General features: G+C 40.4%; 1 protein-coding gene across 8 annotated transcripts in view; it reads left to right on the top strand.

Moving 5' to 3' along the window:
* GBF1 (golgi brefeldin A resistant guanine nucleotide exchange factor 1) overlaps window positions 1-13,882 on the top strand; it is a 140,690-nt gene extending 126,808 nt beyond the window's left edge. For 5 of the 8 annotated variants that reach the window (XM_075216634.1, XM_075216630.1, XM_075216629.1 and 2 more), the window contains 8 exons: window positions 6,218-6,423; window positions 7,772-7,922; window positions 8,467-8,597; window positions 8,933-9,034; window positions 9,431-9,544; window positions 10,362-10,539; window positions 10,777-10,902; window positions 12,083-13,882. In XM_075216634.1, the coding sequence (XP_075072735.1) occupies window positions 6,218-6,423; window positions 7,772-7,922; window positions 8,467-8,597; window positions 8,933-9,034; window positions 9,431-9,544; window positions 10,362-10,539; window positions 10,777-10,902; window positions 12,083-12,360 (1,286 nt within the window). In that variant the 3' untranslated portion in view covers window positions 12,361-13,882. The remainder of the gene's footprint in view (window positions 1-6,217; window positions 6,424-7,771; window positions 7,923-8,466; window positions 8,598-8,932; window positions 9,035-9,430; window positions 9,545-10,361; window positions 10,540-10,776; window positions 10,903-12,082) is intronic. The other 3 variants (XM_075216631.1, XM_075216636.1, XM_075216633.1) reach the window with 1 other exon arrangement.
* The last annotated feature ends 13,244 nt before the right edge of the window (window positions 13,883-27,126 follow it).

The following is a 27,126-nucleotide window of genomic DNA, read 5'->3' as shown; positions in this document are numbered from 1 at the left end:
CTGTTCCAGTGAGACTGCTGAGGATTCAGACAAAAGCTGGACATGCAGGTAACAGGGGCAAGTTTACTGGTTATTGCAGCTCCCACAATTTTTTGGAGGATTTGGTGAGGGACTGAATATGAGGGGTAAAGCTGAGAGCGGAGTTAAGGGTGACTCCAAGGCAGCGGGCTTGGGTGACAGAGAAAAAGATTTGTTGTCATTCATGAGGGAGATATTGGGAGGGATAGCAGCATTGGCAGGGGGAAAGATGATTAGCTCGGATTTAGAGATGTTGAGTTTCGGTAAGAGCTGTGACCTCCAGATAGTTACAACAGAGAAGACGACTAGATACCTGGGTTAGGAAGACAGGAGAGAGGTCGAGGAAGGAAAGATAGATTTGCAATAGAGGTGGTATTGGAGATGAAATGATTTAATGAGATCACTGAGAGTGGTGGTGTACAGAGAGAAGAGCACAGGGCCAAGGACAGAGTCCTGTGGGACTCCAATAGAAAGCGGAAGAGTCAGAAGCAGACACGCTAAAAGAGGCCAGAGAGGTAGGAGGCAAACCAGGAGAGAGCCGGTTCATGAAGACCTAGGGAGTAAAGGGTGGCAAGGAGGAGAGAGTGATAGACTGTGTCAGCGAAGTCCAAAGTTGACACAAAAATGGGCTTAACTGAGAGGATGTCATTTTGTTACTTTAGTGAGGGCAGTTTCAGTTGAGTGAAGGGGATGGAAGCCAGACGGGAGAGGGTGAAAAAGAGAATGGGAAGAGATAAAGTGGGTCAGATGATTTGAAGACAAGTTGTTCAAGAATTTTAGAAGCAAAAGGAAGCAGAGATATGGGGTCAAAGTTGGGGAGAGAGGATGGGTCGAGGGAAGGTTTCTTAAGAATAGGGGAGAGGAGAGCATGGTTGAAGGCCTAGGGGAAGATGCCAGTGGGGGGGAGACAGGATAAAGACGTGGACAATGTGAAAATACGCAGTGGAAGAGAGGGAGCTGAGAAACTTGGAAGGGACAGGTTGTAGAAGAAAAGGAGAGGATCTCAGGAACAGTTACAGGAGGGTTGAAGCCAAGGGTGGCAGAGTGAGTGATAGAGAGGACAGGTGAGGGGGAGGCAAGTCTGACGAAAACAGATATTGTGGATAGAATCAATTTTGTTTTTCAAGTAGGTGGCAAAGTCAAGAGCTGTGATGCATGAGGGGGGAGGACACAGTAGAGAATTAATGGTAGCAAAGAGGCATCTGGGTTTATTGAACAGGGGGGAGATAAGAGGATGTGAAATAGGTTTGTATGGCAAAAGAGAGAGGGCAGAATAGTGTGACGAAAGGATGAATTTAAAGTGGATGAAGTCCGCACTGGAGCGGATTTCCTTCATTGGCATTCAGAGGAGCGGCAGCACTTTTGGAGGAGGTGATGTAAGGGGAATGCCACGTTTGGGATTGGATTGGTGGGGACGAAGGGGGGAGCTGGGGCTTTAGCATCAAGGGCACCAGAGTGTGGTGTTGTAAAGAGACAGCAGCGTTAGGACATGATGGGGAAGAAATGGGAGCTATTAAGGGTTCGAGGGAGAACGCAAATATGATGGGATGAATGGTATTGATGGTATGCAGTGTGCAAGCGAACTTGGGGGGGAAGGGTAAAGGAAAGGAGATTGTGGTCAGAGGGGGGGGGGGGGGGGGGGGAGTCAGAATTGGAGAAGTTGGAGATGTCACAGAGATGGGGGAAAACTAGGTCTAGGGAGTGACCAGCATAGTGGGTGGCAGTAGTTGTCCATTGGGAGAGCCCATAGGACGTAGTGAGTTAGGAGTTTAGAGCAGCAGTAGTAATAGAAGTGTCGGTAGGGATGTTAAAATCCCCAATGATAGTGGTAGGATCAGAAGAGAGGAAACGGGAAAGCCAGGATGCAAAGTTATCAAGAAATTGAGAGGAAGGGCCAGAGGGACGATAGATGACAGCAACACGAAGGTGGAGAGGAGAGAAGCGGCAGCTGGTGTGAACTTCACAGGATGAGAAGGAGACGGAGGGTTCAGGGTTGAATAATGCTGAAGATGGAGCCAGTAGACAGTTGTTTCCCTTTTCCTTAAAGAGGATAGACTATCACCACCTTTATTCTCAGCCTTAACCATTTGTATGTCAAATTTATATGCCTAAGCATGTTACAAATGCAGGATTATTCCCATAACATTGAGTAAAGTGCCTGTAAAAGTGAGGATTGATATTTATGTATTTTTAATATTATTCTAATGTGCCTCTGATGTTCATCAATGACAAATATCCCATCCTTGATCAGCATTTAGCGCATTTGCAAATTTGAGAAGCTATTTTATTTTTATAACATGTAAAGCAACACAGTCAATTTCTACATGAGATAAGTGGAAACAGCGATCCATCATGTAGAAAAAAGAGAACAAATCATTGAAAGCCACTCCAGAGAGGAGCCTACACTAGGGGGCAGATTCAATTGTCTGTGACTATTTTAAGAACTTCGTGGATGCACATTTTTACAGACATTACAGTAAATAGTAACGCAGATTTTGCTTGCACCTCTATATGGCGGGAGCAGAGAACAGCGTTAGTTCAGTTAAAAAAAAAAAAATATCCATGCAAGGTGTTTCACAGCTGTTCTGTAGGCACATTGTGTGGATATTTTGGGAATTGAATCTGCCCCATGGTGTAAAATCAGATATTGTGATTTAGCCGTGCTCGTCAACATCATCCAATCTTTTGCAGGGAGTTGCATAGGCTTTGAGTGTGGTGGGCGGGAGACATGATCTGTAGCTGAAGAGTGCGACACAGTGGAAGGAGTAGGAGTTCCCAAAGTTTCTAGCAAATGAACAGTTTCGCCCAGAGTCTTAGCTGACTGAAGCTTGTTATAGTGTCAGAGAAGGAGGTGGAATGAGAAGCCCTACCTGTAGCAAATATTATTGTTCCTAAGCACGACCATTACCTGTAAGCGGTATCCTGATAGCTGCAGGGAGGCACCTTCAAAGGAGATAGTAATATTTGAGGACCACCACTTTGGTAGTATAATAGTGGAACCGTAGGATAACATTCCATGGTTGAGAGGCATCCTGGGATCTCGGACAAAGAGCTCTATGCACCTTGTGGAGGAGGAGATGGTCTTCTGGAGTTGCAGGTGCCAAGTCACTAAACAGTCTCTTCAAACATTGGTCCAGCAAAGGAGGCTCCACCTCCTCAGTAATCTTCTCTGATGCGCAGATCATTACGCCGGGAATGTAGACCTTTGCGGGTGAGTGGCGAATGATCAGTTCCAGTGATGTTAAGGAGAGGAGGCTTTCTTAGTTTTATCGTCCGAATAAGCAAATTTCTTGAGACTCTGGGACATATCCAATTTGCTCGTTTTCCAACGTTCTTTAAGAATATTACGGCAGTAGTAAGGCGACTGAAAAAGTCTCTGGTTATGGGCCGGTCGTAAACCAAGAATCCGACTTCGGCTTTCATTCAAACACCAAAGTATAGGAGGCCTGGGTTTACCAAATTTAATAAAATACTATCAAGCCACTCATTTAGTCCAATGCGTACTTTGACACTCCTCCCCCCCCCCTCCCCTCCCCCAAATTGGCGGGTCTGAACACATATAGAAGCTGATTTACTTAACCCTCCTCGTTACTTTGGACCAAGCCCCAGCACAGAACTAAACTCTTAAACCATATCCCCACAGCTAAATTCTCATTAGCTATTTGGGATCGAGTGACACGTATCTATGAACTTCGTTCACAATACCTGCTGCTCGTTTCATTATGGAACTCTTCTGATTTCCCCCCAGGGATAAATCATAAAGCCTTCCATTACTGCACTCGCCACCATCTTCTATTTCCATGGGACATTGCTCCAATGAACATCTTCCCTACATTTGCGGAGCTCAAAAAAAGATACAATTTTCCCAATTTAATATTTTATCAGTACCTACAAATTATACACTTCTACAACTCCCTACCTAAACCAGCCCTCACAGATCAGTGCTCTCCCCTAGAATCATTCTGCAAGCACCCAATCTCAACGAGAGGCCTCATATCCACATTATACCAATTATTAAATAATTTCGGCCTTCCATCTAAAGAACCACATGAACTCGCGTGGGAAAAAGACACAGGAGAGATTATAGATCCTAAAGAGTGGACCAAGATTAGAACCAATCTAGCTAAAACCTCTATCTCTGTTCGAATCAAAGAAAATTCATTCAAAATATATAGTAGATGGTACTTGGTCCCATCGCGTCTTCATACTATATTCCCAGCCTCTTCGGACAGATGTTGAAGGGAGTGTGGTTGTAGAGGTTCCCTGCTGCACGTTTGGTGGTCATGCCCCAAGATAATCTCATACTGGCAACAAGTTCATAAGTTGATATCCTCCATTACTCATATTCAAATTCCTGACACACCGCTCTTTTCATTACTCCCTAGACCTCTCCCTAATATATCCCGCCCAACCCAAAAACTAATTAGGCATATTCTTAATGCAGCTAACTGCCTGATTGCTTCGCACTGGAAGAGCTCGATCCCACCCTCACTTACTGCGATCATAAATTTTATTTGGTCAACATATCGCTTGGAAAGTATAACCGCCACCCTCAACGATACTCCAATTCAAAGCTGTGTGGAACCCCTGGACATCCTTTTATGAAGCAGAACCGCCCCTTTCTACCGTTTGACATTTTCTTATTTTAACTTATTATCTATATACTTCTTTTTGATTGGAGATGACTGACTAAATACGCCAATCTCTTGCTCTAATTAGCATAGACAAACTCACTCATTTTTATTTATCTCTCTCCCTCATCAGATACCTCCCTTCTCTTCCCCCTTAACCCCCTGTCTGTCTCCCCTCACCTACAAGCGTTTTCTCTTTGAATTATATACACCAAATCTACATTTGGATTTTACATCACTTTATTTATTATACGTCTGCAAATGTTGATAACATTTTATCCTCATGTATTTATGTTCTTCTCCATATATACAACTCATTGCTGAGATTTTATACGTGTTTAAATAAACAATAAAAAAAATTGTTTCAAAAAAAGAAAAAGTCTCTGGTGGTGAGCGTAAAGCATTATATAGTGGTAATAGATAATAGAACTTACTATTGTAGCCACTCCCTGTTATTTTATTTTTAAATTACTACCTTTTATATAGAGGACCCTAAATCAAATTTTCAGAATTCATCTAAGAATGGAATTTTTGTCTCCACTCTCGTTAAGATAAATATTTGTGGCTACCACCTTGAAGTGTGTATAGACACATTTCACAACTAATAATGAAATCCAATAAACAGCTGAATGTTGACGAGCAGTATATGTGATGGTTTTCAGTCTTATTATAAGTCGAAGTATCCCCCCAACATGTGTAGTCATGTGTTGTAGTAAGCATCCTGTGAAAGTACTTCTAGATCTCCCATCTGATAAAATGTCCCTATAAAAGGTCCTGCGCAAAATGCGCAGTTGAATGTGGATGGGGGTTTGAAATGTGTATGCAAGCTGTCATATAAATGTGTTTGAATTCTTGAATTATGTGGAGGGGTATTGAAGGTAGGAGTGTTATCGCATTATGTATACTGTTTTACATAGGATTGGAAGCTGTCACGTCCTTTTATTCTGTTTTGAAAGTAATTGGAAGTGGTCCAGCTGTGCATACTCTTTAGCAAAGGATTTAAAGTTCTCTTGACATTTATTCTCCTTTGCAAGGAGTTAAGAGTAGGGGGAGGACTACATTTTGAAGAGTAAGCTTCCTTGTGGAATTATTAAGATTAATAAACAAATCAAACCTTTGTGGTTCACCAATTAAACCGGTGGTGTCCAAGTATTTACATAAAGATATGTTCCTGTTTTGTAGCTGCTAGCCGTATAGTATACCCTTGGCATAGTAGCACACCCCACAAATCAGCTTTAAGCTAGCATTACACCACTGTACTAGTTATATGCCAATATAGCACTCTGCAGGTGTTAATAAAGGAAAGTAAATTTTTGAATTCTCTTCCTTTCGGATTAGGTCATAATAATAGTCTGTGGAAGATGGAGCCACATCTGGCTGCAAGTTGGACTGCCCCGAGATAGACTATTACCATGCATTTTCATTGAATAAGGATTAGCTGTAATGTACACCATGGTTCACCACGGAAGTTGCAGTAACATCTACTCCAGCTTTATCACATACATACAGCGTCCATGCATGATTGGAAAAATGTCACACAAATGTGGGTTGTTTTTTTTTTGTTAAAGGGTACAAGTCTCAAGAGAAACGAGTGAAGAGTCACAAGTACGACAGCAAAGCCAATCGTTTCAAGAAGAAAAGTAAGGAGAAGGAAAACCCAATCCGTCGCTCCAGGGTCTCCAACCAGCGCCAGTACCGTTCTCACAGTGACGATGAGGATGACGAGAGTGTGCCAGCCAGCTACCACACTGTGTCATTACAGGTTAGTCATGATGTAAGTATTTCAGGCCTTTCCTCCTCCTTCATATCTCCCTATTTGTACTGGATTATGTGAGGAAATGAGCACTACTTGATTTCTTCAGCAAATTATTTTCCATTGCCTTATGTTGCTTCTTTGATTTCACTTTACTACCTTTGGGCAGAAATGCAGTTTTTGTTTTTTGTATTTCTGTGTGTAAATGCACCCATCTATACTGGGAAGCGCATGCAGGATGCCAAATGTAGTATCATCTTTTGCATGCAATAACAAGATTTGGCTGGAGGAGGTGAAAAATCCGTAGTGAAGCTGTGCTCTTTACTATGCATGAGGGGACAGTTAGGCGATTTGCTCACATACAAATATTTTGCACCCTGTTTTATTTTCCTTAAACACTGTCCTTGCTCTGAGGTGAGAATTTTGATAAACATTAAGGAAGTGGTACACTCAATACAAATCTTTTTTTATGAACACATTTCATAAAATGTAATCTGTTTTTTCTTTTTTAAAGTTGCTGTCTGTAGTCTTGTTTGTTCCTGCCATAGTGCGTCTTATTGAACTGACAGCTCAATGTGGGGATACACTGGATGGTCACATAACTGGTTCCATTGCGTGCAGAATGATGACACTTTTTTACCTAATGTGCTGCAAGAGTGATACCAGTTTCAGGAAAAACATTTTAAGTGAACATCTCATTTAATAAAGTATTCTGGCTATTGCCTATATTTTTATTTGACTTCTCTTTAATACTCAATATGCAAACACAACCTCATAAACACATGGAGCACTGAACAGACACATCTCTCCCAAGTGACTGTATCTCCTTTGTGTTTCTGAGGCTTAAACCTTCTTTACTGGCTTTGCTGGGTTCTTTCCACTGCATGTACCATTGTTTGGTTTCCATCTGTTTTACTGTTTTGGGGTCAAATCTCTATTCCTGAAATAAAAGTGGGCTGTTCTTTCTGGAGTTGGGGTTCTGCTCTCTATGTAACTATATGTACTTCTTCCTTTACTTGGAGGAGGACATGGCCTGTATTCTTGTAGGATATTGTGCGTGTAACATCTGCTCAGTCATATCTCCATCATTACAGATTCACAAATAATAATGGCAATATTGTTGCAAAAACCACAGTAAACAAAATATTTTGGAAATTGCCCATGTCGTATAATGAATATCTCATTCCTTAAAGTTATCCGTGGTTATATTCAAAGAATATGGCTGTTATAAATGCTATTCTATCTCATTAAATATAAGTACAACATATATAAATTATGACATAAATACACTAGTACATATTTTGTCATACTTGTGTCTCGCACCTCATCTCATGGTAAGATCGCTTCACATCTTTCTGTTTACTTGTAGCTTCTGGATCTGATGCACACACTTCACACAAGGGCTGCCACAATATACAGTTCTTGGGCAGAGGAACAGCGCCATCTAGAGACTGGAGGGGAAAAGATCACAGCCGACTCTAGAACTCTGTGGTCAAACTGCTGGTGTCCATTACTACAAGGTGGGAAATAGTGCACAGAAATGTTATCTTTGTTAAAATGGTTTCTGTACTAACTAGCGATGTTCTACTACCTTTTACAGTTTCCCATTATCTGCCTTTCCTGTTTTCTTAGATGCACACACCTTTAAGAGCACCAATCGCAAGCAGCAGTCCTACTCAAAGCCTCCCACCCACTCTTTGACATTTAATGCTGGTTGACAAAATTAATTTGTCACCTAAGTGATCGTGCAGCTTTTAAACCGCTTTCTTAATTTCATAATACATTATTTTGATCAAATATACAGTAGGCTTAAAATGAAGTGCTACTGGGATTTCTGCTAACTCTTCAATAAAATCCACCAATACCTAGTCAGTGTGCAATGGTGGACCCAATAATTTTCTTGAAATGTTTGATAAACAACTTTAAAAAAAACAAAACAGAAAAACACGTATTTTACAAATATTTAATTAATTTCATTAAAGGAGTTATGCTAAGGGCAATATCTATTTAATTGGCTTTTCTGAAGCCATTAAACTCAAGTTTCTGTCATATGATTGCTTGCAGGAATTGCATGGCTCTGCTGTGATGCTCGGCGCCAGGTCAGAATGCAAGCTCTCACTTACCTGCAGAGAGCGCTCTTAGTTCATGATCTACAGATATTGGATGCACTTGAATGGGAAGCATGTTTTAACAAGGTGAGAAACGTTACCCTCTGATTCCTTTCATTTCTCTTTTAATGTTACCCTTTTCAGTGTACGCTTGGCCAATTGTATCTTCATTTTTGAAGGGGAGAGTGAAAATTGTGAACACATCATTTCTTTTATAAATACATAAAATGAGATTCACTAGTAGTTTTTAAAGAACATATTTAAATGTTGTCGTTTAGGAAATCGTTTTACCTACAGCAAATGTGTTTAATGTGTATAATATATGAATGCTAAGGGCAATTAAGAGAAAATTTAGGGCTTGAATCCCTTTAATACCCAGTTAGTGAAATATTTTCTTCTGGTCCCTCATCTGCCTGTAATAGGTGCTATTTCCACTGTTAACAAAGCTGCTAGAGAATATTAGCCCAGCTGATGTGGGGGGCATGGAGGAGACAAGAATGCGAGCATCTACCCTGCTGTCTAAGGTGTGTCAACCGAGATATGGAGAGTCTTTTATTTAAAATGTAACATTGTTTTAAATATTGGATTTCCTACATAAAAAATTCTAAAGCATATTTATGTATTACTACAATATGTTTTTTTTTTCCTGTAATCAGTCCTAAAAGGGTTCCATCATGACTGCAAAAAACTTGTGAAACATATATATATATACCACATTTCTAGTATTTCTGCTTGCAGAGAGTTGAGTAGGTATAGAAAAAGAGAACATAGAAGATTGCACTAGAAACCTGTATGTAACATTAATAATCATAACATAGAATAGAGTTGAGTAGGTTTGAAGCATAGCTAATTATATCGCTGCTATTGTGTTTCTTGATATATTTGTTCAGCTTGTTCAATGTTGTTCTCCTTCTCTCTAGGTCTTCCTGCAGCATTTGTCTCCTTTGCTTTCTCTTAGTACATTTGCTGCCCTGTGGTTGACAATACTAGAATTTATGGACAAGTACATGCACGCTGGCTCCAGTGACTTACTGGTATGATTAATGCAGATGCTGGTTTGTGCTATGACATTTTTATCTTTATTATCGTGCTATTGATATTTGTATATAGAATATATTGACAAAGCGCTTTTATGTCTTGTTTATGAGAATTCCAAATAATGTTGTAGAAAGAGAGGTTATATTGCGACAGCTGGATTCACCAAGGTTCACCGACATGTTTTCTAGAAAAATAACAGAACCTCAGTCTTCAGCTCAGGCTGTGATTATTTTATACTGGATCAGTTACAGATCTGTTCCTATTTTTTGTCATCCATATAATGTTTAACAGCTTTTTACTGGCTTTTCTCATGTTTTTTTATGATTTATTTTTATGTCTGGATTCCACAAACCAGAGAGAGTCTTGTCCTGTAATACATACATGTGTAGTTAAAATCTAAAAATGCACATCGCAGAACTTGTAAATGTAGTGTTGGGCTACAGCGTTCATTTGTTAATAGAATACACTGCTAGGCAGGATTGAGCCATCCCAACCAAATCTATCGGGCTAGCACTATAGTACTGTGTTTAGGCGAGTCTGCGACTGTCTAGGTTCCTTTCTGGAATCTCTGCATGCATGTCTAAGTAGCAACATAATTATAAAAAGCACATGCCAGTTATTTGTTAAAAAAAAAAATTCCTTCAAACATTGCATCAGTCAAAATATTTATCCTTGTAAAAATACAAATCATCCATGATAGATCCCCTTTAAATGATCAGACTGTAAGTATGCAGTGTTGTTCAATGATCGCTTCTCTTCTATTATGAGCCATGTGCATTTTTTACTGTATCCTTTGAAATGTTTCCTTTTCAGATGGAGGCAATACCTGAATCCTTGAAAAACATGCTGCTAGTAATGGACACTGCTGGAATATTCCACAGCGCAGACTCGCGGACTGGATACTCAGACCTGTGGGAGATCACGTGGGAGAGGATAGACTGCTTCCTGCCTCGGCTAAGGGAGGAGCTTTTCAAACAGACAGTAATACAGGGTATGCGCTACTCTGCCGTTTAGCTGCATGGGATTGTATAGCAATGTGCATAACCTAAATGACTTCAGGAACTAATGGAATGTAGACCTACAATGGGGGAAGATATGTAATGTCAATGTTTTGGCTAGGCAGCCTTTTAAAGCATCTTCCTAAGACATTAGATGCATCTGATTTCGTTACATTTTACTATAATGTATCATTAATCCACATGTATTATAATGGCGTTATTTATTTCAGATCCACCCCATATAGCTGCAACTGAACCTCATCCTCAGAAGACACATGCTGTTGCTGCTGTCACAGAGTCCAGGCCTGTGCCTCAGCTTGTACAGCCTGAGAGACCAACTGAGCAAGGACCCTGTGGTAAGGATGATTAGTTACCATTCACGTTATCCTATCCAAGCCTCAGTTGCTAATATGCACTATTTACTGCTTACAAAGGCTCCCCTGGCACAGTGTGAAGAGGAAGCACTCAAGTGACGTGATTGGAGTGGAATATCATTCACGCCAACTCCACTGCACTCTACATCTCCACCCTCCTCTCTATTCACGCTCCATTCTGCCCTCTCCGTTCTGCCTATGACCGTCGCCTCTCTTCCCCCCCCCCCCCCCCCTTATAACCTCCTCCCACGTGCGTATCCAAGACTTCGCCCGCGCTGCCCCCCTCCACTGGAACAAGCTACCTCCCTCCATCAGAACTTCCCCTAATCTGTCCAGTTTCAAACGGGCTTTAAAAACCCACCTTTTTCTTAAAGCCTTTCAGTTTCCCACTTAACTTCCTACCGTATCTTCTGCCTCTCCCCCTTCATTCCCCCTCCCTGCCTCCGTTCCCCCTACTCTCCCTCTCTCCCCTGCGTGTCTCTGTTTGTCCACCCCACCGCTTAGATTGTACGCTCCTCTGAGCAGGGCCATCTCTCCTCCTGTTTCCACCACTTCTAACTCTGCTCTCCAGCTACTTGCCCTCCTCCTCGAGGACCCTCTCCCTCCCGTCCCGTCTCGCTCCCACCTCCCCCCCTCTGAGGGTCTCCCTGTCTTCCACTCCTTCCCTCTTGGGCTCCGTCGTATGCGGATCTTCCCTCTCCCTTCCCCCGCCCTCCCTAGCTGTGCATTGAGCTTTCTGAGTTACTGTGCTTACTGTTTACTGTACTGTACTGTGCTGTCTCACCCTGTATTGTAATTTGTTAGTCCCTGTACGGCGCTACGGACACCTAGTGGCGCCCTATAAATAAAAATTAATAATAGTGTCTAATGTAATGCAGACCACATTCTGTTCACTTTCTGGAGCAGGCAATCCATAGTATTTCTTTATAATCAAGCCATCAAAGTAAAAATACTATAACATAGACATAACTAGGGACAGACAAAGTGCATACATAATACACAGGCAGTCTCCATAAATGCTTTAAACAGGTTACTGCCCTTGAAACCGTGCCTTATGCACATACATTATACAGTATTAATGTTGTTGTGAATTGGCGCTACATTTATTTAAACAAAGCAGAGCATTACTATCTAGGTCACAACTGTTTTGTTTGTTACACAGATGCTGACTCTACAAATCCAGGACTATGTACAGTTCCAGTACATGGATCTAGTCCTTCCTGTACTCCAATGAGGATAAGCCCTGTCACAGACATACCTCCTCCTACAGCTCAGTCTCCTCTTATCTTGCACCCCCTTACTTCCCCATTACAGGTGGGAGTTCCACCAATGTCGCTGCCAATCATCCTTAATCCTGCTTTAATAAAGGCTACCTCTCCTGTGCCTCTCCTGTCCACCCCTCGACCCGCTGAAACATCGTCCATCTCTGAGGTCAACTGATGCCACAGTTATGCTTGATTTACTTGTGAACTTGTAGTGGTGCTGGCATGGAAATCAGCTACCATTTTTATTTAAAGACCATAATTCTTCTAGAAGATATACAAACCAATGGAACACAATTGCAGTGGGTGGTTTCTGGAATAAGCAAACGTCTCATTTTCTCCTGATAAACTGACTAGTCATGCTGATCATCAGTCCAACAATCGAGGGATTGTAATAAACTGTGTACACTGTAAAGACATTTTATAACGCAAAGAAAACTTAAATGACAAGATATATAAAGGTAATCTGTTGTTACATTGTAGGGATACTAAATTAGTCCCTATCCCTTATTTTAGATGAATGTGAGAGCCATTGGTTGTGCTTAGGACATTCTCTGTAAGAAATGTGTTGAATATTTTCCAGGATCGTATATTTGTGTCTTCATGTTGTCTCGAGATCTGCACCTTCATTGGGAATGTTTTATTAGCATTTTGCTTTTATGGAAAATTCTTATCTTAACCACCAAAGGAAGCACAGGTGCTATTTTACATTCATTGCAGAATAACCACGTTCCCTCTCTACTAGTCTATTACTATTTAATAGCAATGATGTACGATCTCTTAATATCCTTGTCGCATAGTTGTCTCCACCATATTACATGTAAAACTAGAACTTTTCCAGTTATTTTGTTTGCCTCACATCTGCAGCTGTTGAAGTAGAGGATGCTGGGAGTTGTAGTTTAACAGCAGCACCAGGTTGCCTAAACCTGTGTGATTATACGTACTGGGTGGTGATGTGTGCAAGAGATGGGAAAGTTTTGGTTTAAGTGCAGTAAACATTGCACGTATATTTGGCAGAACACTTTATTTCAAAACAGGATCTTCACTATACTGCTAATTTATTCTATGTTTGCACAGACTGACATTTAAAGACAGTGTATTTTAAATGTTGTCACTCTTATTTTAATCTATTTCTAAAAGACTTGTATGCCCATATTTTTTTTTTATTTTTTTTTTCTTCAAATCTTGATGTTTAACCAATTGTCCTACAAAGTGGTCATTTATAATCAATTGCAAAGCATTGTAGTTCAGAAAATCTAGAAAAGTTTACATCTGTCTTCAGACACTATTATGTTTCAGTCTTGTATCAATGTGAGATTTGTTTTCTTATGAATGTTGGAACACAATTCCATTTGTTCCTGCTTGTAGCTGACGTTGTGTTGTCTCCATCGATGAGGAGAAAGCACAGTTCCTCTTATAGACTGAATTAAAATATTTTTTCTCCCGTTTTTCATTTTCCTATCACTCCATATAATTATTTTTTTTTAAGTTTAAAACTAAGAAAACTGCACAGTGCTTAATTGGCTCCAGGATTTATTTTGGGTTTGTTTTTATGGCTGCTCATACTGCATCTAACGCAGAATAGCAATTTGATCATCATTTTAGAAACCGCAGATGAGAATAAATACAGATACTCTTATAATGTATATAACAGATTCAAATGTACTTTTTATGATGTAATAAAGTTAATGTATGTTTAATGTAATGTTTTTCTGTTTATATGAAGGCTAGTTTTTATATTTGAGGGGTAGTTTTTGATCTTCAGGTTCTCAATATTCTTCAGTGTTCATTAACACCAGTGCTTGTCCCAGTGGACTTTACAATTTAATATTCTTATCACAGGTACTCATCAGTATGTTTTTAATAAGTTATTTTGGCAAACAGGTGTTATCGGGTGCCCTCGCCCCCTCAGGAGGTTCCAACATGATTACATACCAGCCAGTGGAGTGCCTATATCATTATATGTCCTGAGTCATATTTCATTAGTAACCATCAGGGCACCCACATCAATTATATGCTAGCCATGTCTATCTCTTATGCCATAATCATCTTGTCCTGGTGTTGCTTATGAGCGGTCTCCTTGCCCTGCTGCACATAACTATTTTTCTAATGGGCAGTGCAAAATCTTTGCGTTGGTAAGTTTCAATTACACTGTGTTTGAAATGTCGCCTCTTTTGAAACCATAACTAGACAACTGTTGGATAATCTCTACTAAGAACTTAAGCTGGGTACACACTACACGGTTTTCGTCCAATCATCGGCTCAACCAGCCGACATACGACCGCTCGTTCAAAAGTCGGGTCAGTGTGTGTAGTGACAGGATGGTCGAAAGTCTGCCCAAATGGACGATTGTCGCCTCATTTGGTTGCTCGTACCGTTTAATATTTTGGTTCCAATCTCGTTTCCGTTGTGTAGTGTGTATAAACTTCCGACCGATCCACAACAGTGAGTACGAAATTAGTCATTGCTCACGACAACATGGCTATAAAAAGTCGCTAAAGGGACGTCCGCTCTTCCCTTCATCGTCCTAAACAAGGCTAGTGTGTATGCAGTCCATGGACCGAGCGATCGGACCATCGATCGCATGTAAAATCGCTCGGCATAAAAAGTTGGTTGAAATTTCTGTAGTGTGTACCCAGCTTTAGACTAGAGATCTTAAAAAGCAAACATGTTGGGGAATATCTACTAATTGTTGCGCTATCCATTGTCTTCAGCTACCTTTTCTCTACGTTGGTATTAGCATACACACCATCTTACAAATAGGCTATATTTTAGGTCACCTTCAGATAACCCTGTTTAATATTTAACTGAATCTTAAAAGATGTCATTGCCCTGCCACTTTTTTTTTTTTACAGAAACTCTGCGTTGTCTGCTCTAATTTGTCATCCTTCTTGGTTTTTCATAGGCATGGGTACATTACACACAGCTCTTATCAGACTTGTAAAAGTCAGGCCAGTGTTCACAGAGGTCTTGACTGCATTTTGATGCAAAACAATATGACCCAGTAGGTAAACATTTCAATTTGGCAAGTGATTAATATAGGTACAATTTATTAGTGAGTGGGGATAATGCTTTAGCAAAAATTAGCACAGTAGCAAACTGTGTGGAACATTTATAATACACATACAGCAGTAGCACAGTGGTTAGCATTGCTGCTTCACAGCACTAGGGTTCATAAGATTGATTACCAACCAGAGCCCTCTCTGTGTGGAATTTCTTTGTGAGTTTTCTCCCACACTCCAAAGACATACATGGTAGGTACATTGGCTGCTGACTAAAAGATTATTCTAGGGAATTTAGACTGTATGCTCTAATGTGAATAATTCTCTGTACAGCGCTGTATAATATGGCGGCGCTATAAATATAACTTTCAATAATTTTTAATTTTTAATATAAAGTTAATCAAAAGCATTTCCAAAAGTTAACAAGGTATTTTCTGGCAAAAATTAAAATAGGCTTCAACTCACTTAATCCAACTAAACAAAAGTTTTTATTAATTTTATCCTCAAACCATACATTAAACTTGTTGGGTCCCAGCTTGCAGTGAAGGGCTGGGTAAACTATGCAGAGTTATAAATCTTACAACTGTTTGTTTTTTTTATTTAAATTTTTCAAGTATAACAAAACACATTCATCACAGGCAATGGGCACATACATGAAGGCAACAATTTCACATGAAGTTAAGTAGCAGAGTACTTGCTGTCAATAAAGTAAAGTTGCAGAAATGAACCATAGATGCCCCAGTTGTGTGAGGGTGCATATTGAAATATTGAGAGAGGAAAGAAGGAAGGGACAGGGAAGTTGAGGTTGAGCGCCGAGCGCTCTGCAAGCCCAAAAAGAAAAAATAGATAAGGAACCACCAATTTTACAAACACAAATTTACATGTTCTGTTTCTATGTACTAAAAAAAACTACATGTAAATGTCGGCGCTCTTTTTATTATCTTATCCTTCCCTTATCTCCTTAATTCTAGTGACCCTAGTTGCAAATTGTCGTATAAAAAAAAAAAAGAAGAAAAATCTAAGATGGAATCTGTTGTTACTGTGATTTAAGGCGGAGGTTCTGGGAATTTCCTCACTTTCCTGCTTTCTCTGTCCTACCCCCAAGTCCGCACTGTAGCAAAGCTAGGGCTATTCTATATGCATTGAGCGAGCAGTGCTGCCACATCGTGGCGTCTGAATTTTGAGATACCCAGGCTCCACCTTGCAAGTGTGGCTGTAGAATGCGGAATCTCCCGCTTGTACATCTTCGTTCCCATATGAAGTGTGAACTATAGCGTTGCAGGAACTTGAAAACCTAGTGAGGGATGCAGATGCGGACTGTCTGTTGAAATTAATGTTCCCAAGAGATTCTTTTTCAGAGTTTATGTGGCCAATCCAGGTTATAAAGTGATGGGACAGGAGCCAAGAACTGATTTAACTTGAGAGCGTAGATGTTAGGCTGACCGGACTCGTAATAAACTTACAGAACAATCGGTAGAGGTCTTTGCCTAAAGCAGCCGCCTTTCCCGTAGAGCTTGATGTGCTCACAGTACTCCGATGCTCCCAGGTCTTAACTCTATAGTAGTGTAAGTTTATTAGCAAAACCGCAGCTGCAAGGCCGGAGGAGGGAATCCAGATGATAATGGGTGGTCAGACGTAAGAAGAGGTCAGGGGTCCGACGCAAACAGAGTAGTCAGAAACAGGCCAATGGGTCAGGGCTGGCAGCAAGCAGGGGTATCCAAATAACAAGCAGAGGTCAGGGCAATCAGCGTTCCAGCGGGTCCAAAATAAAGCCATGATCACAACAGGAAATCTATCAGGAGTCTGGATTGCAGCACCCAGCAGGTCAGCTATCCACAGGGAATAAACACTAAGTCCTCTCTGCCTTAAATTCTAAATGCAGCCAATCGGGAACATGGATTTGTATGACGTAATCAGCCTCCCAAGTGCTGCTTAATGTAATCAAGGTGCACGCGCCCGGCTGCCCTATGTTGCCGGGAGGCCGCGACAATCGGGCAAGAAACCGAAAGTGCCGTTCCGGTCATCAAGGAGATGACAGGGCCACCGGGGACAGAGGAAAGCAAGTCGTGGCGGTGCCCGCAGCCGCCGCAGCTCGTAACAGTAAGCAGGAAAAGCTTGCCTGGTACTGTCTGGCAATCTGCTTAATGATGGTTGATTTCCTGTAGAGTCCACCTAAATGATAGTGTCTGTTACAAGGATCAGATGGCAAGAAATCGAAGACCGCCATATTCTGGGGATTCATTTCATAGCACGAATACTGGTTGTATTAATCAATTTCTTTAAGTAGGTGCTGGGGGACGGGTGTATCGGCCCATCAGTAGCGCACCAAATTTATATAGGTCTATTTTGTGTTCAGTGGTGCTTACTCGTATACCAACTATTTCCTTAGTACCTAGCTGCAAAGGGTTCTATAACACTGTGGAAATAAGTGGGGAGAGGGGAGCAGCTTTGTCTTGAACCATTAGTGGTCACAAGTGAGTTCGAAGTCAGTCCATGTTCTGAAAAAGTTGCAGAAGGTGTGCGATATAGGGCAGATATCCCATCCAGAAATCTTCAAAACTCTAGCACCCTAAATATGTATGAAACACAGGAAATGTGATTAAATTATTTTTCAGCATCTAGCACCAAGATTAAAGAAGGCATTTTTTCTTTGCTCATTAATAGAGAGAATTAGGTAGATGGTCCTCCTGGTGTTTTCAGGAGCTCATTGCCCCAGGATAATTCCAACTTGGTCTGGATGTACTAATTAAGGGATTATGGGACTCAGTCTATTAGCTAAGATTGTGACATAAATTTTGGTAGCCATTGATATCCAAAAACAAAGTCTCTTCAGCATATTCTCAATTTATTATGTCTGCGCAATACAGACCATTCAAATCAAATAGAACAATGGTAATTTCACATTACTTTTGCAAGCATTTTATGCCTTAAAACCGCTAAATTAATACATAGACAAAGCATCATATAAGATCTTAGACCAATAATATCACTCCACATATCAGGGTGTCTCAACATCTCCCATCATCCCCCAGATATAGGCAGACATCCAAGTAGACCTTACCATATCTTATCAGACGTTAACTTACTGTACCACAGCTTCCCTGTTCCCTGATATTATCAATGAAGGGCACATTTGTTTTAAATATGTTACGCTATGCGATATACTTTAGACAAGTTTTCCCGCACACCTTAAGCAACAATGTCTGAAAAACAGAAAACCTTAATTTGTCAATATATATGCACTGTAGCTTGTTTAACTCTTACACATCCTATTATTTATAACCAGCTTTAATTCAACTTCCATTTTGTGTGAATTGATTATCCATATCAGCAATATCTGTCTATAATTTGAGCATTGGATGGGTGTCTCTTCCCTGTTCTGGGATCGCCATTATATTTGCTAAGGTGGAGATGTCCAAGGGCCCCTCTCACCTATCTTATGATAGACATCTGTAAGAAGTGGTACTAAAACCTCTGAGAAGTTCTTATAATGTAAAGCAATCAGGGCCAGAAGCTGATGAGCATTTTTTTAAAGCTATAATCGTTACTTCCTGAGTGCCATTTAATAAGGTGAGTAAATTTAGGAAGAAGTTTATCCTCAAATTATACATTAAACTTGTCTGGTCCCATGCCTGCTTGCAGTGAACGTCTGGGTAAATTATACAGAGATTTATAAAATTTAACAAAAATGTTTTGTTTTTTTAACAATTTTAATTTATCAAATATAACAAAACACATCCATCACTGGCAATGGGCACATACATGAAGGCAACAATTTCACATGAAATAAGCATCAGAGTCCTTGCTGTCAACAAAATAAAGTTGCAGAAGTAAACTATAAATACCCAAAGTGTGTGTGGGTACGCATATTAAAAGTCTAAGAGGAAGGAGGGAAAGGACAGGGAAATTGAGGCTGATCTCCAAAGGCCTGGCAAGCCCAAAGAGAAAAGATAGATACCATGAATGGACAGTCAATTGCAGCAAATGGAAGGTGAATTAGACATGTTTCAACGACCAGGTAAGGTCTGAAAGGCCGCTTTTGGGGACATTCTGATGGGATGAGGTGTTGTAGTAACACCATAACTCCAGACCTGGATAAATTTATGGGTTTTTATTATTTAGACAGGCAGCAGGGTCGCTTGGTGATTAGCACTCACAGCACTGGGCTCATGAGTTCAATTCAATTCCTGACTATGGCCTTATCTGTGTGGAGTATGTATGTTCTCCCCGTGTTTGCGTGGGTTTCCAAGGGGTGCTCTGGTTTCCTCCCACACTCCAAAAACATACTGGTAGGTAAATTGGCTGCTATCAAATTGAGTCTAGTCTCTCTGTGTGTGTATGTTAGGAGATTTAGACTGTAAGCTCCAAAGGGGCAGGGACTGATGTGAGTGAGTTCTCTGTACAGCGCTGCAGAATTAGTGGCGCTATATATGTAAATAAATGATAAGCAGAGATTTTTCCCATAGTTGCGAGGCACCATATTTTCCTGTGTGTCCAATGTAGGTAAGGGGAATTAGGCTTTTTACAGTAACTACCTATTCAGCATCTAGCCGCATTGGGAATTTGAGTAGCCTGTTGGTCAGAAGTATTAGCAGCAGTCCAAAAAAAACGTTTGTTTTTGGAGATGGGTATTATGGTAACATTGGATATGAGGGTGGTTATATCGTCCCAGTATCTAGTGATCCTGTTCACCAGATTTGGAAAAGAGAGCCGAATACAACACTTTTGGGGAAGTTGTGCAAAAGATCCTCTGGAGTCTAGTCAGTATGAAGTACCACCTGTAATAAATGTTACAGGCATTTTTCTTAACAATGGTTGAGATCGAGGACTGACAGTCTTCCCCTTAATGTTTGCCATGAATCCTCATCCGCAGGTCTGCCTAAGGCTAAGTACACACTGGAGAATTTTCCGACCAACGTGTTATCTACAACGACTTTACCTTCAACCAAAGGTCTGATTGCTCAGACGATTAATACATACACACTAGTCACGATTTAGATGATTAACGAAAGACCAACCATCCGGGAAGTGATTTTTCACCACCATATCGTTATGAGCAAAGACTTGAATTTTGTACACACGGAAACGACTTATGAGGTCCATCTAACCATATCCCCAAGAAATTTAAATAAAGGGCAAAGCATGTTCATTAGTAACCACCCCAAACCTCATAAAAAAAAAAAAGCGAAGGCAACACATTTTCTTTACTCATTTGTTAGCAACTACACAAAAACAATTTTTTTTACTAATATGGTTACTGTTGACGAACAACAAGAAACTGCTCTTTTTCTGCTCATTGGGGCAAGAAGACTGCAAGTACAGACCCGAAGGGAAAGAAGGAGAAAGAATTTACTTCGAAAAGAGCTTTATCTTTATTAAAGATATAGAACTTAAATGCTAAACATATTTTTTCCTTTTCTTGTAGATACCATTGTCATATTGGACAAAAATTATGAGGGAGAAAATAATGTTGGCAGTCCTTTGTAGGGTGTTGTAGAGAAGATGTAAAAGCTTGATGAATATTTTAAAGAATAAAGGGCAAACATCAGTGATGTCAAAAAATAATTCAAAAAAGTTGAAAAAAAACTTCATGGAGATGTTTCAGTTTTTTTCAGAAGCTTATGCCACAAAGCACTGGGCACTTTCAGCATTAAAAAGTCCAATGTTCTAGAACTAATATAAATATGTAAAAAAAAAATCAACTGTTAATTTTTTTTACAGAATTTAATAATAGATCTCTTGGATGTACAATGTGTGGTTTATTCTGTGTATTTTACAAATATATGCATTAACAAGTAAATAAAGGTTTGATTATAAAACATGTTGAATGTACATGTACAGGGTTATATATAATTATGCAGGCAGACAAATGTAATGCACATATTTTGCATTTTTATTAATGTGTATTGAGTGTACAATAAAGTGACACATAGCTATAATTAAGGAGGCAGACATAAGTAATACACATAAATAAAATGTTGGTTTTTTACAACACTACACTGACAAAGGTTATTAATTATGACAGACATATGCTGTACGCATTAATACAATAGACACCTGCTATGGCTTTACCACTAGAAGCACCTAATTACCAAATGAGTGACGTGTGGGCACCGCACCCCGTGGGACTGGTACAGGCATCATAAATTAACATACACGCCCCCAAAGGAGTCGCAGTTCAAGGAACTATCGGCAGTTGCTCGTGGAGCGATCTGAAACTTATACACACTACATGATCATTAGGTTGATTGGTTGGGAAATATTAAACACTAACCTGACTTCCAACCGAACGGACATATGTCTGCTGATTTGCCCGATTATTGGACGAAAATGCTTCCAGCTTAAGTCCATTTGCCAGTTAATTTCATGCTTATGTGTAGGTAATTGTTTAGCATTTACTAGTAGAGGGATGACATAATTCCCTTTGGATGTTGATCTCTATAACAATAGGACTCAAGCTGTGTCTTAGGAAGAGGAGACGTAGTGCCTTAATTGTAAACATTCAAAGAATCTCACCATCTGGAACCCATACCTCTATTGCAGTGTATCAAACTTACCACAATTACCCTGATCTAATGGTGTACCACTCTAATGCCATTGGAGGACTAATGTACAAAATAGGTTGAGGATTGGCCTGGAACAAACCCAGGTTTGTCCCAAAGTGGGGTAATGGGAGATGGGACCGAAGTGCTATTCAAGTGACTTTTGCATTGGTCCCATATTTGGCAGGAGAGTTAAGTTGGCCTTTGGATGTCTCAATTTAAGAGAGAAGTAGGCTTCTAGTGCAGAATTGTTTGTAATAGGGATGATATTTGTTTTTTTAAATAGGCTAATTCTTGGGATGGGATATCTTTGTAGCTGATACTGATAGTGGCATCGTTAGCTTCCCATACAAGACCTGGCTCTATTTTGGGATGTCGGTTTTAATTGTCAAAGTCAGAAAATTACAAACCCATATACTTTATTCAGTATCAAGTGCTTGGCTGGCTTGCAGGCCCAAGTGGAGCTGTAGGTTGCATCATAACTTAGGGGGTTCTGGCAGTGCCGTAACTAGACATTTTAGTGCCCTGGGCGAGACAGGGCACCGGCGCCCCCCAATCTAAGTGGGAGTGACATTTGCCAAGTGGGTGTGGCCAACCTAATGTGGGAGTGTGGCTAGCACTTTACTGAAGAATTCTGCGGGAAAGTAAAAGTCTAATACAGAGCCAGGTAGCGGGCGGCTGCTGCGCCCCCTTGGGCTTGCGCCCTGGGCGACGGCACCGCCCGCACATGCCTAGTTACGGCTCTGCAAAGGGGTCAGAATCTGCATTGATTTGTCAAGAAATTCAGTTTCATCATTATGATTTTACCTATTCCCAATTTTCTGCACACCCCATCACAATTATCATAGACCGAGTAAAATGTAAATGTAATAATATTTGGCATGTCATCTATTATTAAGTCATAATTATTTTATTCTAGCAACAGTAAAATTTAAAGCATTTACCACCCTTAGATGACTTTAATGTATTAGCTTGTATGGCCTCCTGCAACGTTTGATACATTGATTTTCTCCTGTGCTTTTTAGCCATTTATTTAATTTGTAGCACCCTGCAGGGCATTCCTTATAAATGCCATTATCAGTAATAACAAATGACCCACTTACAGCAGTTATATTTTTAGAGAGAATGTAAATATATGTCTATATTTAGTACGTAGTATATATGTAGACAGCACCCACATCTTGAGTCTGTGACTCTGATTTAAGGCTGCTGCATAGAATTAAATAACAGGCCATTTTGCAGCTCATGTGTACAGCTCAAGCAGCAGACCTAATCACGTATTCACCTGGGGACAGTGAGCCTCTTTCTGCTCTCCTGCATTGACCTATCCCCACTTGCAGAGTCAACTGACTGGATCCTGACTTTGCGGAGCTACATGTGGAGCTGCAACAACAAGGAGTTCTGAGAAGGAGGAACAGAGGAGAGAAAATTAGGAAAGGAGAGAGGATTTCAAGTATGGGGGGGGAGAGATTTTTTCTTGAGCCTTTTACCGTTACTTTCCCGCATTGGAACGCATGTGCGTTCCAAATGCCGAACTTCCTGTCAGTGGAACACACAGGCGTTCCACTGCGGGAAAGTAAAAGACTAATACAGAGCCAGGTAGCGGGCGGCTGCTGCGCCCCCTTGGGCTTGCGCCCTGGGCGGCACCGCCCGCACATGCCTAGTTACGGCTTTGGGTTCTGGCCACAGCAGCTCGCTGAAGTAAGAAGCCTGAGACGAGGTACAGCACAGAACACATGCTGAACCTCATGTACTGAGTGAGGGCCATAGGAAGGTCTCCATATGTGGATGACACCTGTTTCCTATGTGTTCTTGAGGTGTGTAGGCTGTGTGGGTTCATGGAGCAGGCTCGTGTAGCCGGATGTGAGGTGAAAAGATTTGGAAAATGTATTGTGCTTTCTAAATAAAAAAAAAAATGAGTCAAAGTCCTGGATGGGAAGAAGTAACTCCTGTCTGAGAGTAGCCAGGTGTACATGGATATACGCAGATAGATTGCTAAAGAAATTCTAAATCATATTAGAAATCTGAAGCTTTTAGAAGTTGGGAATCCTTTAGACGCTACGTACAGGAGATAGGGAAAAAGTGAATTATATCTATAAGGATTTATACTCCCGCATCGTCTGTACAAGAGAAAGGTGTGCTAATAGATGTGGATCATCTATGCGGAAGTATATCTGGTGAGGGGCTGAGAGATTAGCTGTTTAAATTTTATTGTGCCCAGTCTCATATAAGTTATGCTGTTGTAGAAGTGTCAATGTCAGCAAAACTTTAGAGAGTTTAGTCTACATTTTGTGTGAGGAGGCTGACTTATCTAAAAGCTGTTTTAGAGTAATATTAAAATCACCACCTATTGTAACATGGCTCTGTGCAGCCCACTCAATGCATCTGAATAGCTTGGCAAAAAAAGATCTCTGACCCTGATTGAAGCATATGTGGAAACCAGGGTGACCACTTTGAAGCGGAGAGTGCCAATAGAGATATATTGTAGTAATTGCTGGTAGCCACTGGAGGGCAGCAGTATCTCAAAAATATAGTGCTTAGTGATGGTGTGTGAGACAATAGCTTTATCAATAATCAGGAGTCGTTTATTGGAGACAACTATTTAACTTTGATTCTTATGTGAGCTGGCTCCGGCACCTCTAAAGAGAAATAATCCCCTGTATTTTGCATTGAGGGGCATTTGCTTGTGATATTCACTTGTCCAAGTCCAACATTCACTGCTTTAGTTTCAGCTTGTAGTCTTTCTCATGGACAGGGCCCTCCCTACCCTTTATATTCATGTCTTCATTTATTTTGTCTGCCTGGTATGTCCTCTTTAACCCAAAAATCCGGCACTATGGCGACTTACAAATCAACATTAATAATACTTTGTTGCTCAAATATGAGGGATAATTTTGCACAGTTTTGTTTTTTCCTCTTAGTTTATATGCCGCAAACATTCACCAGTTTCAAAACATTGAAATATGTAGAAACTCAAGCTTTCTTGAAGTATCTTTATCTGTAGTTAGTATTTAGGCTGGGTACACACTACAAGAAAATTCTAACAATACCATAATTTAAGTGATTTTACCAACTACAGGGGGAAAAGGAAAAAAAATCAGCATGCCGATTCACATGTGTACACGATGACCTTCAGATCTGTGCCCTTCAGCTGTCATAACCATCAGCTTCAACTCAGCCAGGTCTTTCAGAGGTAGTGTCTGTTCTGCCGGTGTCTCAGCTCTGTGGGAATGGAGCCCGGACCTTACAATACATGTGGATTTATTACGGAACAGAGCACTAAGGGGCATATTTAACAAATCACGGTAGTGCACTATTGTGCACTTACCGTGGAATTAAAGTCCCGATGTGCCCTCCGCAAATTTATTAAAGGTGCATCGCAGCAGATATCATGGATATCTGCTGCTTTGCACTCCTGATCGTTTTTGCGAGCAGTCACCATTCAACAGAATGGTGACTGCTCTGGCCGCAATCTAACAAGTCCCGAATTTTTTTTTTTTCAGGAACTTGTCTTGATAATGTACGCCAGCTGAAGCTGGCGTATATTATCAGAATTGAAGAAATCCACTGCTGTCAGCTCTGGACAGCGCATGTGTGGAGGGATCACATGATCCCTCCCTGTCACTCAGCGCTCTCTCTGCAACGATAGTTTCAGAGACAGAGTGGGGACTTTGTGCGCATGTGCACTGCACATGCGCAATTGAAGGAAGAAGAGGAACGAAGAGGAGGGTAAGTGTGATTTTTTTTCTATCACAGAAACAGCAGTTTTTCGGAACTGCTGTTTCTGTGTTCCCTTTTTAATAAATGTGAGAAATAGTTCAATCCTTATCCTTGCGATAAGGATTGATAACTATTTCTCACTTTTGCCGATTAATGATAAATGTGCCCCTTAATGATGAACTATTCACAATTGTACATTTTCTCGGTTGCTACATGCTGACCAGCTGTTGTCCTATGGAATAGCTCCTCACACGAAGTCCGATTTGCAGAGTGAGCTGTCAACTACCAACACCACAACCACCACCTCTTCCAACACTACAATTCCAGTAGAAGTTCCCACGTCCTCTTTACCCTCCACACAAGGGATGCCATCAGAAAACTTCAAGTCTTCTCTGGAAGTAGCATCAGTGGTCACTATCTTGGTTGTGTCAATGTCAGTCATCTTATCTACATATGTTACATTCTCAAAGGAACTGTCATTATCGTCTTCTGACATGCAGAAAACTGGAACAAAGGACAATAAGGAGTGTTCTACAACTTCTGTTGTAGAAAGTCCAAGCACTTGTCGACAAGGCAGAGATAACGTCAAAACAATATTCCTATATTGGGAGAGAAGGTAAACACTCAGCCAGTTTACAAAGCATTAAATGATATCCCAGTCCTGAAAAAAATAATCCAGTTCTAAAGCAAAGCTAGAATAAAGGAAAATACAAGTCACAGCGCTGGTAAATCAATAAAACAACATATTACATATAAAAAAATATAAAGTAAAATGATTGTGTTTACGCACAGCTGGCCAATAAACAGCACCTAATATCAATATGACTTCATAGATAGCAATAAGCACTATTGTAGAAGCCATAAATACCAGTAATGGCATGAAATACAGGAGAGTGTCCAGCACAAAACCCCTAGGTACAGAAATATAATAAATACATCCACGCAATTACAGCTTTTATGGAAATATATCCAGCTGTATATATGGAGTCCTAGCACACTGTGTGTGCCACAAACTTCTCCTATTTAGCAAACAAATATCTGTTGTACCTCACAGGGACTAGTGCTTTTTCCTAATATCCTCCTTAGAGTCAGCAATAGGATCCTTAAAGTTGAATGTAGCTGCAAATATAAAGAGATTAATACCAAAATTTGTTATAATGTCTCAATGAAAAATCGCGTATACACGAAAAAACAGGGTGCATCTGAGATCCCTGGCGTCAACCATACGAGTTTCTGCATCTCTTCTATTGGTCAGTCGCCCGATAGTAGCATGATAAACATTATCCAAATGTCAAATAGCGTTTTTTGTTCATTGCATTTTCATCTATAAGCATATAAAACAAGAGTAGGCTTAGATATCACAGAAACATAACAATTCCAATACTGCCATACATTGATGCATATTTAGATTGGTCAACAGACCGCACATTATAATAGGAATTACAAACCCTTCTAATTTATAATCCATATTAATAAACAACTATTAAAAAACACATAAATACTGCATGGATATAATAATAAAAAGCAACTGAATATATGTTTACATCAAGTATGGAAAAAAGGATCATGTATTAGGTCATTAAAATAAAAATCTAATTATGTTGGGAAAGCAAAGCTGTCCACTCTGAATCACAAATCGTTGGTTCAGAGTCTTATGAAGATGCGGTTCGGACCTTTTCA

Source organism: Mixophyes fleayi, chromosome 6 (genome assembly GCF_038048845.1).
Source record: "Mixophyes fleayi isolate aMixFle1 chromosome 6, aMixFle1.hap1, whole genome shotgun sequence".
Taxonomy (NCBI): domain Eukaryota; kingdom Metazoa; phylum Chordata; class Amphibia; order Anura; family Limnodynastidae; genus Mixophyes; species Mixophyes fleayi.
Note: the sequence above shows the minus strand (reverse complement) of the source record. Positions and strands in the feature narration are given on the sequence as shown.